The sequence below is a fragment of the Macaca thibetana genome, chromosome 6 (genome assembly GCF_024542745.1).
Source record: "Macaca thibetana thibetana isolate TM-01 chromosome 6, ASM2454274v1, whole genome shotgun sequence".
In the NCBI taxonomy this organism is placed as follows: domain Eukaryota; kingdom Metazoa; phylum Chordata; class Mammalia; order Primates; family Cercopithecidae; genus Macaca; species Macaca thibetana.
Genome location: NC_065583.1, coordinates 122,693,428 through 122,713,123, shown reverse-complemented (window position 1 = coordinate 122,713,123; position 19,696 = coordinate 122,693,428). Strand labels below are relative to the sequence as shown.

The 19,696-nt window shown below is 37.5% G+C and overlaps 1 protein-coding gene across 5 annotated transcripts in view; it reads left to right on the top strand.

Annotated features, from left to right (window-relative positions):
• Nucleotides 1-19,146, top strand: part of GPBP1 (GC-rich promoter binding protein 1) — an 84,848-nt gene extending 65,702 nt beyond the window's left edge. For 4 of the 5 annotated variants that reach the window (XM_050794663.1, XM_050794664.1, XM_050794661.1 and 1 more), the window contains 6 exons: nucleotides 1,851-2,035; nucleotides 2,626-2,766; nucleotides 4,935-5,102; nucleotides 6,441-6,628; nucleotides 16,739-16,841; nucleotides 18,162-19,146. In XM_050794663.1, the coding sequence (XP_050650620.1) occupies nucleotides 1,851-2,035; nucleotides 2,626-2,766; nucleotides 4,935-5,102; nucleotides 6,441-6,628; nucleotides 16,739-16,841; nucleotides 18,162-18,320 (944 nt within the window). In that variant the 3' untranslated portion in view covers nucleotides 18,321-19,146. The remainder of the gene's footprint in view (nucleotides 1-1,850; nucleotides 2,036-2,625; nucleotides 2,767-4,934; nucleotides 5,103-6,440; nucleotides 6,629-16,738; nucleotides 16,842-18,161) is intronic. The other variant, XM_050794665.1, reaches the window with a different exon arrangement.
• The last annotated feature ends 550 nt before the right edge of the window (nucleotides 19,147-19,696 follow it).

Here is a 19,696-nt window from a genome sequence, read left to right as displayed (position 1 = left end):
CACATTGAACTAGAAGTCTCTGTTAGCCATGTTTAAACTTAGTTGTGGTATAGTGGTAGAACTGCCCTCTGCTTTAACACCTGGATTCCTCTCAGATGAGATTACCTTTTACATTTTGTAGCACTGATCATTCCTCAGATTCCTGGGCTTTACTTAACTTAGATTTCGAGTTATATGCTAAGATTTTCTCTGACATTTTATTAATAGCAAGAATCTTTTTTTTATCCTTTATCCATGCCATTATCATCTGCTTACCAAAAATAATTGGAAATCTTACATTGTTAGTACACTCCTAATATTATTTACTCTTCTTTGTTTGAGATCTTTTTTTTTTTTCTTTGAGATGGAGTCTTGCTTTGTCGCCCAGGCTGGAGTGCAGTGGCGTGATCTCGGCTTACTGCAACCTCTGCCTCCCGGGTTCAAGAGATTCTCCTGCCTCAGCCTCCCGAGTAGCTGGGATTATAGGCACGTGCCAACATGCCCGGCTAAGTTTTTTTGTATTTTTAGTAGAGACTGGGTTTTGCCATGCTGGCCAGGCTGGTCTTGAACTCCTGACCTCATGGTCTCCCCGCCTTGGCCTCCCAAAGTGCAGGGATTACAGGCTTAAGCCACCACGCCTGGCCTGTTTGAGATCTTTATTTGTTTTTGTTCTGTTACCTTTATTGTGTATCCTTTGGTGATAATACTTTGTGTGTTTTTGTGTGCCAGAAGGAAAAAAACCCATCATATTGGGCTTTTTTTAGACTGTCAGGAAGTTCGAATATTTACCCTACTTAAGTCAACGTGTTTAATTTTTGGAAAGATGAACCTTTTCTCAGATTATTGTAAGCCCTTGTTCTTTTTATCCTTTAGCATTTCAATAGGTGAAGCACCATACCGGCTTTATCTTTTGGAGAGCTTGAACCCTCCCATGAACTGAAGAGTCCCTCCAGGTTTCCCTAGGAGTCCATATTTAGTTTTGGGTTTTGAGATGATCCTTGAGGAAGCTTGATTTAGTTTTTGAGGAGGGAATCATTACAAATATCTACCCAACTCACTAATTCACATGATCTTATTTAATGTGCAGAACTCATTTTTATTTATTCTAAACTTTGCAGCTATGAAACTGATGTTTTCAAAGTTTTTGTAAGGATAGAAAGACTTCATTGCAATGTCTGTTTGATTATACACACACATTGATTATAGAAATAATATTTATTTTTAGCAGCTGTAGTAGTCTTGAGAAAAGTCTGCCCTTAGCAATTATTCGTAGTACTTATTTTCAGAAATCAGGATTGAGTTGGTTGTTCTGCATTCATATAATGCATTGAATGTAGATAAATGGTCAATAAATACATGAATTGATATTGTGAAATAGAATTCTTAGTCATAACTGAAGTATTTAGAAATAAAAGGAATGTAATTTCTTATTGGTAATAATTTTGTAAGTGGAGTAAAATGAAAAAATTGAAATTTTAATTCTTTTCAAACGGATAAGGGAAAATAGAAGTGTATTTTATATTCTATATCTTAAGAGTCATTAGGTTGAAATTTGCAATTTTTTATAGTTAATGCAAGACATGTTAGAATATAATTTGTCTTGGTTTTAACATTCTGAGCCCCACTGTCTAGCAAAATTTATCTGTGTTACTTGACATTGCCCAGTTCTTTCTATATTCTGTGGGGTAATGTTTTAGCTTTACTTCTTAAGTTGGGATATAGTTTATACTTACTTAGTTTAGTTATTTTACCCAGGAGGTAGCTGTTAGTTTAAAAAAAAAAAGTTTGGAATATACTGTTCTTTTGGTGGTTTTATTCTATACTAAAATTTGAAATTGTGAGTGACTGTTGTTCGTGCTTTATTTATGCAGAATATCCTCCGAATCCTAAATCTAGAGCCCCAAGGATGCTGGTCATTAAGAAAGGTAATACAAAAGACTTACAGCTATCTGGATTCCCAGTAGTAGGAAATCTTCCGTCGCAGCCAGTTAAGAATGGAACTGGTCCAAGTGTTTATAAAGGTTTAGTCCCTAAACCTGCTGCTCCACCTACAAAAGTAAGTTCTAAATTACCACAAATGTAAATTTTGAGTTGATAACCAATTTATATACTATGGGGGAAAATGTTAAGGAATTTAAAATGTGTATGAAGGTACTTCGTGGGGTGCTGAGTTCTAGGTGGCAAGAATTGACCCATATGTGCTCTTAATTATCTTTGATGTGGTGTGTGCGTTTGTGTGGTTTTATTGTTTTAGCAGTAGTAAGTGAAACCTACGAATTTTTTTTTTGTTTTTTGCTAGATGTATTTGTGATATATTTGCTTAATGATAATATATAATGCTGTTTTACCTGGTGCTCAGTTTTGGGTTTTGGAAACTTACATGTTTTCTTATTCTCAAGTGAAAGAAACCCAACTTTATGTAACTTTGGAAAAATAGCAGATTAGTTAGATACCTAAATGCTCAGTTTTGATTTTATTTGTAGAAAAAGGAACAGAGAACTGTGTAGGAATAATGCAGTGTGATACAAAAATAGTTGTTTTTATGAGCCTAGTGTAGTCTTTTTTGTTTTTATAATATTGATGGTTTTTGTCTTTCTCCTATAACCGGTTTTTGATAGCCATTAATGTTTGTGTGTTTTTCTTTAGCCTACACAATGGAAAAGCCAAACAAAAGAAAATAAAGTTGGAACTTCTTTCCCTCATGAGTCCACATATGGTGTTGGCAACTTTAATGCTTTTAAATCAACTGCCAAGAATTTTAGTCCATCAACAAATTCAGTGAAAGAGGTATGACATTAAAAATTACTCTTGAGGAATGTAACATTTTAATTTTGATAATTTAACAGTGAATAAAAGGTAGACATTCATTAAATGAATACATTAAAATGAGTTTCATTCCTTCAGAAAACTGGATTCATATACTTCATTTGTTAACCAGTTTTGCACTTTGGGAAAGTAGGAATCATTTAAAATATTTTAAATGAAAATTCCCAGCTGAGTGTGGTAGCTCATGCCTATAATCCCAGTACTTTGGGAAGTGGGACAGGAGGATCACTTGAGCCCAGGAATTTCAGACCAGCCTGGGCAATATGGTGAAACCCTGTCTCTACTTTAAAAAAAAAAAAAAAAATATATATATATATATATAGCTGGGCATGGTGGTATGTGCCTGTGATCCCAGATCTTGGGAGGCTAAGGTGGGAGGAACACCTGGGCCTGGGAATGTCAAGGCTGCAGCAAGCTGTGATTGTGCCACCGCACTCAAGCCTGGGCAACAGAGTGAGACCCTGTCTCAAAAGTGGTGGTGGCAGGTTGGAGATGTGGGGGGCGGGGAATTCCAAACATCCTAAAAAACAAAGAATAATTTTTTTGGGGGTGGTGGGAGGGACAGGGTCTCTGTTGCTCAGGCTGGAGTACAGTGGCTCATTTGTGGCTCACTGCAGCCTTGACCTCCTGGGCTCAAGCAATCCTCCCATCTTAGTCTCCTGATTGTCTAGGACTACAGCTACAGGTGCTTGCCACTGGGCCAGCTAATTTTTTATTTTTTGTAGAGATGAGGCTCTCGTTATGTTGTCCAGGCTGGTCTCAAACTCCTGGCATCAAGTGATCCTCTCTCCTCAGCTTCCCACAGTTCCTGAGATTAGAGGCATGAGCCACCACACCTGGACCAAGAGTAATTTTTAAGAAAATAATTATGAAAATTGCATTGTTATTTGATACTTGTGATAATTACGTTGTAGTATTGAACTTAACTAATGAGGATTTGTATTATATAATGTCTTCTTTTGGGGATGGTGGACATTTTATTACTGTTAATACTGAGTGGGGCGAAAGGAGGAACAAGAGAGAAAGGTATGTATTGTTACTGTACTGACTGTGAGTACCTGGTAGTTCAGGTATTTTTTTTTTTTTTTTTTTTTTGAGACGGAGTCTCGCTCTGTCGCCCGGGCTGGATTGCAGTGGCCGGATGTCGGCTCACTGCAAGCTTTGCTTCCCGGGTTCACGCCATTCTCCTGCCTCAGCCTCCCGAGTAGCTGGGACTACAGGCGCCCGCCACCTCGCCCAGCTAGTTTTTTGTATTTTTTAGTAGAGACAGGGTTTCACCGTGTTAGCCAGGATGGTAGTTCAGGTATTTCTTTCTCATTTGATCGAGGTTTTGAAACTCCCAGAACAGGGAGTTCTCTGACCAGTCTAGTGTCAGAGGACACCCATAACACTTATTATACCTGAAACTGCTTTGTGTACTGTATTGGAACCCCTCATATACTATTATTTATGATCTCAGACACAGAATTTTTGAACTTTGAGGGAAGGACTAGCATTCCTAGCTGGTTAATTCTGCTAAGATTAGCTATACAAACATTAATGCCAACAAGTAAGCATTATTATGGTTTGTTTCCATGACTGATAATCCATATGACACAGAGTTTTAACATTCTGTTTTATGTTCCACTGTCAAGACACCAAAGAACCAAAAACAAAAGGATTCTTTCTCCTCTCCTCCCTGCTGTCTCTCAAACATTTCCCGGGTGAAATTCACTCGGATAAACCTTATGTATGTGTATAAATAATTATAAAATAGATCTTACTGGAGCTGTTACTGAACTGTAGAGCTCTGTGTGACACGGTTTGAAAAGCTGCTCTTCTGTGTATTATAGAAAAGTTTAAACAATCCTAGGATGCATTTATAAAATAATATTTAGACGCCTAATTTAGAATCGTAGTTCTGAGTATTATTAGACCTTCATTGTTTGTGGGACAAGAAAAATCTTTTGTTGACTCATTGAGTAGGGGAAAATACAGGGATAGAGAGAACTAGACTTTAACATAGACATTGTGATCAATTTTGTTTTCTGTAAATAAAGGTAAAATAGGAAGCTGTGGTAGTAATGAATTTTATGTTGACATTGATTCCTTGGCTACATATTTATCAGTATTTCTGAATTTCCTCTTAGTGTAATCGCTCAAATTCCTCTTCTCCTGTTGACAAACTTAATCAGCAGCCTCGTCTAACCAAACTGACACGAATGCGCACTGATAAGAAGAGTGAATTTTTGAAAGCATTGAAAAGAGACAGAGTAGAAGAGGAACATGAAGATGAAAGCCGTGCTGGCTCAGAGAAGGTAATTGAATAGCAATACTTAATTTGACATTGGTGTGTCATTGAAATATTTGAGCATGTGTTAGGACCTTGGAATACATTTGAATCATCTCCTTGGAAAGTAACTTGGAAAGCCATGTGCATAAATAATAACTTCTCTGTTCTTCCCTCCCCTTCCTCCTCCTCTTCCCCCTCCTCTTCTCTCCTCCTCTTCTCTCCTCCTCTTCTCTCCTCCTCTTCTCTCCTCCTCTTCCCCCCTCCTCTTCCCCTTCCTCTTCTCTCCTCTTCTCTCCTCCTCTTCCCCCTCCTCTTCTCTCCTTTTCTTCCCCCTCCTCTCCTTCTCTTCCCCCTCCTCTTCTCTCCTTCCCCCCATCCCTCCTCCCTCCTCCCTTTGTTTGAGATGAAGTCTCTTTCTGTCACCCAAGCTGGAGTGCCATGGCATCATCTTGGGCTGCTGTAACCGCCACTTCCCAGGTTCAAGCGATTCTTGTTCCTCAGCCTTCCTAGTAGCTGGACTATCGGTGTGTGCCACCACACCTGGCTAATTATTGTATTTTTGTACGTCTAGCTAATTTTTTCATTTTTTGTAGAGACGGGGTTTCACCATGTTGGCCAGACTGGTCTTGAACTCCTGACTTCAGGTGATCCGCCTGCCTTGGCCTCCCAAAGTGTTGGGATTACAGGCGTGAGCTACTGTGCCCAGCCATGACTTCATTTCTAAAGTAGACTTACTTCATTCTGTAGTTCCTGTGGAAAAATACATTTAAAAAGCGTTCTTGTTTATATCTGCTTTCTTGTGCTTCTCCCATCTTGCCTGACTTCATGCTTTTAGTTTTACCTTTGTTGTATAGATAGGAATACTTAGGGTAAGAAAGCTTTGGATATCCATCCAAAATTAGGAATGAAAAATATGAAAAATTAATTTTTCATTCCTAATTTAATAAGTATTACATTTATGGTTGTTGGTTTTTTTTGAGATAAGAGTTTTGCTCTTGTCTGGAGTACAATGGCATGATCTCGGCTCACTGCAACCTTCGCCTCCTAGGTTCAAGCGATCCTCCTGCCACAGCCTCCCAAGCAGCTGGGACTACAGGCGTGTATCACCACGCACAGCTAATTTTTTTGTATTTTTAGTAGAGACAGGGTTTCACCAATTTGGCCAGGTGGGTCTGGAACTCCTGACCTTAGATGATCCGCCTGCCTTGGCCTTCCAAAGTGCTGGGATTACAGGGGTGAGCCACTGCGCCCGGCCACATTGATGTATTTTCAGTGGAAGCTTAGTTAGGATCTATTAAAAGTTTTTAATAACTGTATTCTTTAGAACTCAATCTTTTTTTTTTTTTAACTCTCTGAAAATCAGGATGACGACTCATTTAATTTACATAACAGCAATAGTACTCACCAAGAAAGGGATATAAACCGAAACTTCGATGAAAATGAAATTCCTCAAGAGAATGGCAATGCCTCGGTGATTTCCCAGCAGATCATTCGGTCTTCAACCTTCCCACAAACTGATGTTCTTTCAAGTTCACTTGAGGCAGAACACAGGCTAGTATTTGTTTTTACTTTTTCCTCAGCATTTTCTGTATTCAAGATTTCAATACTATAGAGTTTTTGTGTGATTTAACAGGTTTGAGATACAACTAATGCCATAAATTTCACCCATTATGATATACAGATGATTTTTAATATATTCAAAGTAGCCCTTTGTTCATTTGCATTTACTTTTCATTTGCACTCTGTCCTAGGCAGCTACTATTCTTTCTATAGATTTGCCTTGTGTAGGTATTTTATATAAGTGGAATAATACAGTATGTGATTTTTGATGTCTAACTTCTTTCACTAAGTATAATATTTTCAAGGTTTATTTACATTGTAAGCACATGTCAGTACTTTATTCCTTTTTTAGTGCTGAATAGTACACTATGTGACTATACTGCTTTTTTGTTCATCAGTTGATGAATATTAGTTGTTTGTACCTCTTTTTTTTTTTTTTTTAAACAGTAGGCTCTAGTCCAGTCTACTTTTTGACTGTTTTGGATAATGCTGCTGTGAACATTCATATATAAGTTATTGTGTGGATATGTTTTTATTTCTGTTGGGTAGATACCTAGGAGTTGAATTGCTGGGACATATGATAGCTCTGTGTGTCACATTTTTAGAAACTGTCAAACTATTTTCCAAAATGACTATGTCATTTTACTTCCTCATCAGCAATATAGAAGGTTCTAGTTTCTCCATATTCTTACCAACACTTGGTGCCATCTATCTTTGATTAGTCATTCTAGTGTGTTTGAAGTATGATTTCTTTTTGTGGTATGATTTACCAATACTTGGTACATCTCTCTTTGATTAAGTCATTCTAGTGGGTGTGAAGTATGATTTCCCTAATGACTAATAGTGTTGAGTGTCTTTTTATGTGCTTATTGGCCATTTATCCTCTTTGGAGAGAAATAACTGTATAAATACTTTACTCTTTTAAAATTACATTTTCTTACTAAGTTGTAACAGTTCTTTATATATTTGTTTATAAGTCTGTTGTATATGATTGGCAGATAATTTCTCCTGTGAGTTTTTTCATTCTCTCAGTAGTACAGCCACCTCCCACCCACCTCTGCCCTGCCCCCATCGCCACCCCACAGGCACCTTTTGAGATGAGGTCTTTCTGTGTTGCCCAGACTGGTCTCAAGTGATCCTACTGAGTAGCTGGGATTACAGGCTTGCACCACCACGCACGGCGTCAGTGGTACCTATTGAAGGGCAGAAAGTTTTAATTTTGATGAAGTCTAGTTCATCTAGTTCATTTTTTTCCTCTCGTGGTTTATGCAGGTTTTCTGGATGATGTGAGGTAGGAGTCCAAATTCATCCTTTCCCACATGGATAGCGGATTGTCCCAATATGTGATTTATTTTTTGAGACAGTATCTCACACTGTCACCCAGGCTAGAGTGCAGTGGTGCGATACTAGCTCACTGTAACCTCTGTCTCCCAGGCTCAAGTGATCCCCCCACTTCAGCCTACCAAGTAGCTGGGACCACAGGTGTGCACCACCATACCCAGCTAATTTTTGTATTTTTTGTAGAGATGAAGGTTTACTATGTTGCATACGCTAGTCTCAAATTCCTGAGCTGAAGTGATTCTCCTGCCTCGCCCTCCCAAAGTGCTAGGAGTACAGGCATGAGCCACAGTGCCTAGCCTGTAATTTAGTTTTTATTGTAAAATTTTTTTTTTGGACAGGTCTCACTTTGTCGCCCAGGCTGGAGTGCAGTGGTGCGATCTTGGCTCACTGCCACCTCACCTCCTGGGTTCCAGAGATTCGTGTGCCTTCTCAGTAGTTGAGAATACAGGCACATGCCACCACATCTGGCTAATTTTTGTCTTTTAGTGGAAATGGGGTTTCACCATGTTGGCCAGGCTGGTCTCGAATTCCTAACCTCAAGTGATCCACCTGCCTCAGCCTCCCAAAGTGTTAGGATTAACAGGTGTGAGCCACTGCTCCGAGCCTGTTGTAAACTTTAACAGCACTTTTTGCTTCCGTCAGTATAGTCTTAAGCATTTTAAAAAATAGTAACCTCTTAAGTGGTTTAGTCTTAGAATTGAAGAGTCTTTATATCTAGAATTTACTTTTGGTTTTTGTTGTTAAAAGCAGGTGTTTTTGCAGAAATGACACACCCTTACTGTATTCCTTAAATAACCACATGGTTCGGCATAACTAAAGGATTTAAAAACTACGAAAGCAAAGAAAGTTAATAGTTTATACTCTTAGATTATATTATTATTCTGTAATTGCTTTGTATAAACTGAATTTTTTTTTTAACTTAAAAATACCTTCTAAGACAAGCTTAGGGCTAAGTTACATTTATTAACAGCCCAGTTGATTGACTTTACTTTTTCCCAGTTTCTTCTAGAACCTCATTTAATTCTAAGACAGTGGAAAACTGGGTTATCTCTCCTCTTGAATAACTTTTGTAGAATTTATTTATAATTTCAACTTCTATTTCAATTAAGAACATAAGCTACATGAGGCCAAACGTTTTGTCCATTTTGTTCACTATTGTATCTAGCACCTAGAATGGTGCTTGGCACATTACTTTGCTTGAATTTGTCGAATGAGTGAGTGAAGTAAATATTGCAGTATTTTTCTGTTTTGTAAATCTGTACTTATTTTGAGGAATACTTTAATTTTTTTATTTCTAATTTTTTCAGATGTTTAATAGTTTAGTTTTTATTTCTCCTGCCAAAGGTTATACCCGCCCCCTTAAAACAAGAAAAACGTAGAGATGAGCTCTCACTATGTCAGTGTGTTTCCCAGGCTTTTCTTAAACTCCTGGACTCAAGTGATACTCCTGCCTTGGCCTCCCAGAGTGCTGGGAGTAGAGGCGTGAGCCACCACACCTGGCTGGATTGTCTTTTGTTCTTTTCTTTCTTTTTTTGAGGCAGGGTCTTATTCCATTGTCCAGCCTGGAGTGTAGTGGCACAGTGACAGTTCACTGATAGCACTCCGGTGATGCTCCTGCCTCAGCCACGGGTGCATACCACCGTGCCTGGCTAACTTTTGTATTTTTTGTAGAGATGGGGTTTTGCCGTGTTGCCCAGGCTGGTCTCAAACTCTTGGGCTCAAGCGATCCTCCTGTCTCGGCCTCCCGAAGTGCTGGGATTACAGCCGCCATGCCCAGCCTTGCCCGATGCCCCCCGCTTTTTTTCCCTTAGATTGCTCCTTCAGAATAAATCTTTATCTTTCTGTCTTTAATCATACATTATTATTTTATCTTCGTGATTATTTTTGTTTCCCTTCTCCAAATCATGTCCTGTGTTGCTTCTTAAATGTGGCTGTAACTATTTTATGTGAATGTGTAGGCATTTAATTTTGTAGGCTGGGCGTGGTGGCTCATGCCTGTAATCCCAGCACCTTGGAAGGCCAAGGTGAGTGGGTCACTTGAGGTCAGGAATGGAAGACCAGCTTGGCCAACATGGTGAAACCCTGTCTCTACTGAAAATACAAAAATTAGCCGGGCATGGTGGTGCCTGCCTGTAATCCCAGCTATTCGGATGGCTGAGGCGTGAGAAACACTTGAGTCCAGGAGGCAGAGGTTGCAGTGAGCCAAGATCGTGCCACTGCACTCCAGCCTGGGCAACAGAGCGAGACTGTCAAAAAAAAAAAAAAACAAAAACCACACACAAAAAAACCCAGTAATTTTTGTATTTGTACCTAACTTTCTTCTAAAATAATTTATTGGGCTGATAATTGCATTTGAGAATTTAGCTAGATTAATTTATAACTAATTTAGCCAGATAATATCTTTAAATTCACTTGTTTAGACAAAATATAATTTATTGTACATTTAATGTGAATGGATGAATAAGTCACCACACTCTTTTTATTGCCTCCCAAATTGTGGAATTTCACGGTTTACAACTTGTGACTGATAGGCTTGAGTGATGGCTGAAATGGCAAATATAGAAAAAATTTAGCAAACATGAATTCTTTTTAAAAAAGATGAACATAAATAGATATTTCAGGATTTTTTCCCATCATTCTAATGAATCACCTTGTTTTTCCCCTGCTGCCATTTGAAGCCACTATTCTATAGTATGGATATAAATTGTGAAACTATTTTCCTGTGATCCAGATTTATGTGTGTTCACATCCCCTCTCTCTTTTGTCTCCCCTTCTCTTTCCCTTTCTCTACCCTTTCCTCTACTCCCTTCTTCCTCTCCTTTCCTCTTCCCCCCCTTATTCCAAATAATGCTGTTATCAGCATCCTTGTATTTATATTCTTAAATATTTGTATAAATGTGTAGGTAACAGATTACCAGGAGTGAATTTGATTGGTCAGATGCCATACATATTTAAAATAATCAGCTACTGCCATGTTATCCCAAAACATTCTGGTAATTTACACTCTCACCAATAATGATTGAAATATTTCTAGTCACACAATTGGTAGAAAAGGAAAAGGCCTGTGTGTAGAAAGGAGAATAATGACACAAACATATGAGATATTCTAATGATTGTGAAAGATGAGTTACCTCTTAAAGAGATAGAGCATAGGCAGTAAAAGAATACAGATAAAAGATTTTTTAACTCACAGAATATATTCATTAAGGCCATAGTGAGAAATGGCCATAGTGAGAAAGTTGTCACCTAATATCTTGTCATCCCATTTCCCTTCAGTACTTTAGTAGCAAAAAAAAAAAAGTTGGCCCATACCTTTAGAAAGTATTTCTTATAACCCCTAACAGACATATTGAATGTTTTAACTATTTTGTTTTTTAATCTGCAGAGCAGATATTTAGTGCAGGAAGCATTTTGGTGGCTTCTTGTTCCATTTAGGAAGACTTACGAAAGAGAGACTTTCGTTTCATAACTTGACAGAATTTGGTTCTCTGTGACTACTAACAGGAGAAAATGGAGAGGATGAGATTTAGAAACTAAGGCAAATCAAGATGAAAACATTCGGCTGGGGACAGGGACTCACGCCTGTAATCCCAGCAGTTTGGGAGGCTGAGGCAGGTGGGTCACTTGAGGCCAGGAGTTTGAGACCAGCCTGGCCAACATGGCGAAACCCCATCTCTACTAAAAATACAAAAATTAGGCAGGCGTGGTGGCATGTGCCTGTATTCTCAACTGCTGAGGAGGCTGAAGCACAAGAATCTCTGGAACCCAGGAGGTGAGGTGGCAGTGAGCTGAGATCGCACCACTGCACTCTAGCCTGGATGACAGAGCAAGACTCCATCTCAAAAAGTAAAAAATAAAAAATACAAAAACATCCTAAATTGGAGTAAGCTGTAGAGGGAGGGAAAGAAAAAACCCGATACTGCATGAAGAGATCGTATCAGTGAATGATTGATGATTACTACTTGAATGATTAGTATATATGTTTTAATTTTTTTTGAGACTTTATAGATTACATTGTGTTTGTCTTTTTAAAACAATGGATACTTTTCTTTTATATTTAGGTTACTGTAAAAGTTTTAACCAATTTTTTTCCCCTAAACCATATAGTTTAAACTATAAAAAGAATTAGTTTTGCATAGGAATACCATTTTCTAGTGTGGACATGAAGGTGAAGGGGGCAAACAATAAGAACATTTTGTTATTTGCAAAGAATATGATAAAATTGTGGATTCAAGATATCAGATTTGGTAGCAGCTAGTTGGAATGGAGGGATAGTTTTATAGAAATGTTGCACAAGGCAAAAAAGATCCTAAGACAGAAAAGGGAAGAAGAGTAAAGGTGCTATTTGATATGGAACTTTTTTATTTAAATTTCTTAGCTTCAGTTTTCTTGACTGTTTAAGTAGAATATGTGTTTGTAAATTTTTCAAAGACATATATCAATACCCTTTTCCCCATTCTAAGCTGAGAGAGTTAATGGCTTCTTTCAGATTTTAGGGTTATTTTTTCCTGTCAAAGTGGAATGATACTTCTTTTCCATTGCTTCATATTTTCTGTAAACTTTGTGACTTCTTAAGTTTTATACATATAAATACTCATATTAGTTGAATTTAATAATCACAGGGCAGTGATAGTTTTGTATGTGGTTTTTTTTTTTTTTTTTTGAGATGGAGTTTCACTCTTGTCACACAGGCTGGAGTACAGTGGCGTGACCTCTGCTCACTGGAACTTCCACCTCCCGGATTCAAGTGATTCTCCTGCCTTGGCCTCCAGAATAGCTGGGATTACAGGCACCCGCCACAACGCCGGGCTAATTTTTTGTATTTTTAGTAGAGATGGGGTTTCACCATGTTGGCCAGGCTGGTCTCGAACTCCTGACCTCAGGTGAACCACTGCCTTGGCCTCCCAATGTGCTGGGATTACAGGCGTGAGCCACTGCGCCTGGCCAGTGATAGGTTTTTTAATAATACTTTTCAAATATTAAAATAAGAAATATTAAATACTCAGGCACGTAAATCATTCTTAGTTGTCAAGTTTTAGCAACTTTATCAGAGTATTGAGGGTAGCCTCAACATCAAAGGGATACAATTGTCAACTTATTTAAGCAAGCACCAAATGAATTAGTGGAAGTAAATGCCAAAGAAATTCAGAGGGTTTGGGGATGGAGATCATTGTGACTTGGGTACCAGTCAAAGGTTTCTTTTTCTTTTCCTTTCCTTTTCCTTTTCCTTTCCTTTCCTTTCTTTTTAAAATAGTTATTTGTATAAAAATTTATTTTTTAGAGACATGGTCTCACTATATCCCAGGCTGGTCTTGAACTCCTAGCTGGCCTATTGAATTGGTGAGATTACAGGCATGAACCATCACGCCTGGCCCTAGTCAGGAAGTTTTAATTGGGACCTAAATTAAATCTTGAAAGGGTTAGACATAAATAAGGGCAAGCGTGCTAGGTAGTAGTAGTTTGGAAAAAGAAGGGATGTAAAGACATGGTTAGAATGGTGTATATACCTAGTTTGTTTTAAGGGTGTTCAGTGGAATATTTTGACAGGAATGGGAAATTTACTCCCTGAAGTTAACGATCATATTGAAAAGGCAGGACTTTAGAGATGTCTTATACTTGGTTTGTGATAAAGTAGGAACTGTGACCCAGGTCTTCTAACTTCTAATCCTAGATTTCCTCTACTGAGGAATTTGAATTTGTGACTATGGCACAAACACAGTTAAGGAGTTTGTTCTTTAGAAAGTGAGAAACCACCGAAAATATTTATCAGAGATGGTAATTGTGAAACTGGTATCAGGATGATGTGGCAATAGTTTGAAGGAGAGTGGGAAGGAATAATTTAAATGAAAATGCAAAGTACAGGTGAGGGTTACGGTAATACAGTCAGTCATGCTTTGCTTAATGACAGGGATATATTCTGAGAAATGTGTCGTTAGGTGATTTTGTCATGGCGTGAAACTCAGAGTGTACTTACACAAACTAGATGGTATAACCTGCTACCTACCTAGGCTGTATGGTATAGACTCTTATTTTTAGGCTAGAAACCTATATAGCATATTACTGTACTGAATATTGTACAGTATTTGTAATTATAATACAGTGGTATGTATTTGTATATCTAAGCATATCTAAACATATACAAAGGTACAGTAAGAAAATGGTATTACAGTCTCATGGGATTATGCATCAGTTATCTGACCAAAATATAGTTATGTGGCACATGTTTGTATGTTTATAGGGGAAAGGGAAACACAGATTGTTTTTATTTTTCTTATTATTTTTTGTAGAAATGGGGTCTCACTTTGTTGCCCAGCCTGGCCTTACTCCTGGGCTCAAGTGATCCTCCCACCTCGGTCTCTCAAAGTGCTGGAATTACAGGCATGAGCTACCACGCCCGACTAGATTATTTTGAAAGCTATTTCAAGAACAGTTAAAAGCTACAGCCTCTGGTGGAGAAGTAGAAATACTTGCCTTCTGTTATATTCTCTTTCATAATAGTTGATAGTTTTTTCCACCTGCATTGCTTAGTTACGATTCAGTTTTTAAAAGTAAAACAGGTAAAAGTTTAGATCCAGCAAAAGAGCAGTCAGATTGTTTTGCTGGTCTAGATTTAATAGCCTCTGTATTAGGTGACATTGAATGGTAAAAGTGAGTGGAAATGCTATTTCAAAAGGAGGCCATCCAAATTAAAGAGTAAAGACAGTGCATTGGAAGAAGTCGTGGCTAAAAGGAATGAAAGAAGAAATGATTAATGCTGACTGTGACGTTTTTGTTCAAAAGCAGCAAGGTGCTGTGCAATACATACTGATTTGGGAGACAGAAAACCAAAATTCTATTTGTCTTTGCCATCAAGTAAGCAAGTTACTTTACTTATGTGATCTTTATTGTTCATCTGCAAAATGTGGATATCATATTAATGTTTTATTCAAGGTCTCAGATATTCTGTGAGACTCTTTGAAAAAAGGTCTAAAAGTCTATAAGCAGCTAATGTGTAGCAGGCGCAAGTTAAAGATGAGTAGGTGTAAATGAGAGGGGACTTAAAAGTTTGTGGAACAATATAATTAAATGATAAAAACTGTTAACTCTGCTTTTCAACATAACTACATCAAGTTCAAGACCCTTTTGTAAGCAGTGATACCAGTCATTTTAGACCATCCCTGAAGAACTGAGGGCCCTGGCAGTTTAACCGTATCAGTGATGTCTTTTTTACAATAACTGAAGAAAAATGGGCCCACTCTAAAATTTAAGGTTAGGAAATGAGGAAGTCGGAAGGAGCCAAATCAGGACTGAAAGGTGGATGCCTAATGATTTCCCATTGAAACTTTGCAAAAGTGCCCTTGTTTGATGAGAGGAATGAGCAGGAGTATTGTTGTGTTTTAAAGACTCTCTGGTGAAGCTTTCCCAGGCATTTTTCCGCTAAAGCTTTAGGTTGCCTTCTCAAAACACTCATAATAAGCAGTTGTTACTGTTCTTTATCCCTTCCAAACAACTGTTGCCGTGACCTTTGCTCTTGACTGGTCCTCTTTTGCTTTGAGCGGATCACTTCCACTTATTGGTAGCTAGTGCTTTGATTGTGATTTGTCTTCTGGATCATACTGGTAAAGCCATGTGCAGTTCTTTGAAGAAATGCTTCAGAATCTTGATCCCACTTGTTTAAACTTTCCATTGAAAGCTCTGTTTTTGTCTGCAGATGATCTGGGCACACATTGAGTGGAAAGTTTATTCAGCTTTATTTTTCATACAGAATTAAGTAAGCTGAACCAAGTGTGATGTCTGTGATGTTGGCTGTTTCTGTTGTTAATCGTCAGTCCTCTTCAGTTAGGGCACTAACAGGATTAATTTTTTCCTTGTCAATTGATGGGGATGGTCTGCTGCTGCTTCTGTGAGGGCTTCATCTTCAGAATCACCTCATCTCTTCTTAAAATGAGTTATCTATTTGAAATTGTTGGTTTCCATTGGGTATTGTCCCCATAAACTTTTCGTAAAGCATCAGCGATTTCATTATTCTTCCAAGTTTCACTATAAATTTGGTATTTGTTCTTGCTCCAATTTTAGCAGAATTCATGTTGATCTGATAGGGGCTTTTCCCAAATCTTACCCTTTGTGGTGCCTTAAACAAGATTCTGTTGAAACATGTTATCACAAGTTAGCACAAGTTTATTTTGGTGCAGAGTTTTTTTTCTTGAAATTCTTGCATAGTTTTTCCATGATATACATTTTTTTATGAACTTTTTGAAGACTCCTTGTAGGAGTAACAGAGGTACTTAGGGGTTTCATTTTGTAAAAACCCTTTCATATCAATACAAGATATGTGGCCATATAAGAAACAAGCTTGGAGATTTCCCAATCAAATTCTGTAGCTATTGCTACAGTGTTTATGATTGCCCAAGTAGAAAACCTAATGAGTAGTCAGAAATATGGTGGTACTGAAGAAAAAGAGGAGTGATATTGCTGTTACTTTTAGTATAAGAATTTAGCAGATTTGCTTCACGTCTGTTAAAAGTTTCCAGCCTGAAGAGCCTTTGACACCAAAGATTAAGCAGTCAAGGAGTTCATTCTAATTTTAATATCAGTTTGTTAATCTTACCTGTTTATTCATTTTCAGAAAGATATTCAAAGCCTGAGCTCAAAAATCCTTTTGATGTATCTTGGGGTCTTTGTATAATGGATCCTAGATCATGTTTTCTTATACATAATAAAAATGAAACTGTCCTGCACAGGGTAAGCTTTAAATTAAACTTCCTTTCCTCTCCTTTTCAGATTGTTAAAGGAAATGGGCTGGCAGGAAGACAGTGAAAATGATGAAACATGTGCTCCCTTAACTGAGGATGAAATGAGAGAATTCCAAGTTATTAGTGAACAGGTGAGAAAACCTGAATCACACAACTTCACTTTTAAATTGCCCTTATTTAGAACAATATAATTATATGCAAGCATGGAATGGGGGAGATTTTAAAAGTTTTATTTAGGAATTTATCACGATAGGTCAGAATTGCTTTTAAAACAAACAAAAAAAGAGAGAGGGAGACAGGCTTTTGCTGTGTTGTCCAGCTGGCCTCTAGAACTCCTGGGTTCCAAGTGGTCCTCCAACCTTCGCCTCTGGAATAACTGGGACTACAGGCAGGAACCTCTGCACCTGGTTGAATTGACTTTGTAGAAATCTGCAATAGTGGCTTCTTTAAACTATTGGGTGTGCAATAGTTAGGAATTAGTGTAAGTGATGTCTATGATTAGTCATTTTCTGGACCTTTTTTGTTTTTTTTTGACTTTTTTGGGGGAGGAGCAAGAGTGATAAGAAGTAGAGAGTGTTAGTAGATTCATAAGTAACTTCACCTTTTATCCTTTTCTTGCACAAGAGTATTTCATATTCTAAAACATCTTGCTTAATGTCTCCCTAGTTACCTTTCTGAAAGAGTATTAGGGAATTTTTGTTAGAGCATCGGAAAGTTGAGATGCTTTTTTCAAATCCATTATTTGTTTATTTAAAGAGTTGGGGTCTCACTCTGTCATCCAGACTGGAGTGCAGTGGCCACTTACAATTCACTGCATCCCCAAATCTCTGGGCTCAAGCAATACTCTTGTCTCAGCTTTCTGAGCAGCTGGGACTACTGGCTTGTGCCACTACACTGGGCTTATTTTCTGTCTTTACATTGTTTCTAATTTGGGCCAACTATCTTTTTTCTTCTTTGATGATCTTTTGACCCAATTCTTATTTATTACCAACGAACCTTTTAGTTATGATTTCTCATTTTCAGAAACAGACAACTATATTTTTTCTAGTATCTTCATCTCTGGTTAAGCAAGGGATTTGTAACTTTATATACCTCATTCTACTTTACAAACTATGAACAAAGCAGACTGTGGGGGAGTGTATTAATTTAGGTTAGAATAATAAAAATAACAGATATAGGTTAATAGTTTCTGATTATATTCTGGGAAGTCCCTGAAGGTATTTATCACAGTTGTCACTTGAGGCAGTAAAAATGTGGAAAAGTTTAGTACCTTAATCAATGTGACAATTATTACTCACATCTACTTTGTCCGGATCCAGGATTTTTTCAGACATATTACTTGTGGAGTTTTGGGGATAAGATACAATTTTATTATATTCATGCTTATATTTATTACAGTAGGTTTGTAACTCTTGAGGGATAATTTATTTATTTTGCCTTTAACATTTTAGTTACAGAAGAATGGTCTGAGAAAAAATGGTATTTTGAAAAACGGCCTGATCTGTGACTTCAAGTTTGGACCTTGGAAGAACAGCACTTTCAAACCCACAACTGAGAATGATGACACAGAGACAAGTAGCAGTGACACATCAGATGATGACGATGTGTGAAGGATTTCCTAACAGCTTTAGAAATCTTAGTGTGATACATCTCTCATACAGTTTGGGGTGAATTGTAAAAATGAAGAACTATAATTTATGTAGTGAAATACCCCATTTAGAAGAGGATTTTTTGGGGGACTTCAATACGAAGAAAACCAAGAATGTTTTGTTGGGCTGTGTTGAACATTATTTCTTTGTAAATGAATGTTGTAGGAATGAGGACTTGGGTTGGTCCAACATTGACTTTCTTCATCACTGCAACATTTCTCTGACTAGCAATGTGACGATGTAACAAATGAGATTTTCTCATTTAATAATAAAAAATTGTGTAATGTTTTGCAAAGCTTCTGTCTTAAAATGTCCAGGTCTTAAGAAAAAAGGCAGCTTACACTGTTTTGCTTGCAGAGTCATATCTTTTTCGTACAATGGAAATCCTTAAGTCCACTTTGTGCGGTCCCCCTCTCCTCCCCCCAAAAAACAAACAAAAAAACCAAAAAGGAAAATGTAGCATGTTGGCTAAAACTGGAGCAAAGTGCACTAAAACAATTTCCTGAACTCAGCTGTTGTACTATTCACCTTTTAAAACATAAATTGCTCTTTAGCCATTTGTAGTGCAGTAAATGTTACAGGAAAAGACTTGCCACATTTTCTTCCAAATTTTAAGAGGTGATTTTCAAAAGCTTTATTGGGGTATGTTGTCAGACCAGGGTTTTCAGAGTTGATGGAAAAGAGTCTTGTGGGAAAACTTATTTTGATAAATTATTACACACGCAGAAAAACTGATCACACTGACTGGATCTGTCCACAACATGGAAAATAAACTGGATTTTCAGAATATTGTTGTTTTCTGTAGTGTTCAAGGTATTGTTTCTAAACATAAACATACTCTAAACATGCTTTATTCACTTGTTAAAGTCATACTTTTAAAAGTAATACCTTACTAAAGATGATGATTACTTTCCGAGGTGAGAAAAGGATAGCTAAGCCTTTTCATTATCAAATACACAAGCTTATTAAATGAATGACTGTTAACTACTTTATTTTCATTTGCACATTAACTTTGGAATTGTTTCTGTTTTGCTGCTGACTGAAAGTATTTTGGCTCTGTGTATATTTGTATTTTGATTTTTCTGGTTTTGTTTACCCCCATTTCCTTTTAGCTCCCCCTCATGTTTAAATATATTCTAACTGTAAAGAGCATAATCTTAGAGCAAAAATATTTGGGGTTTTATGTCAGATCTATTCCTAAGTGTTTGTTGTTTTTTAAAACGGTATTTTCTCAGATGGCTGCAGTATTTTGCTATTTCTACATAAATACCCTACCCGGACTCCCTAGCTTTCACCGGAAACTGTATTTTTTTTGTTCCCACTGAGACTGGTGGTGA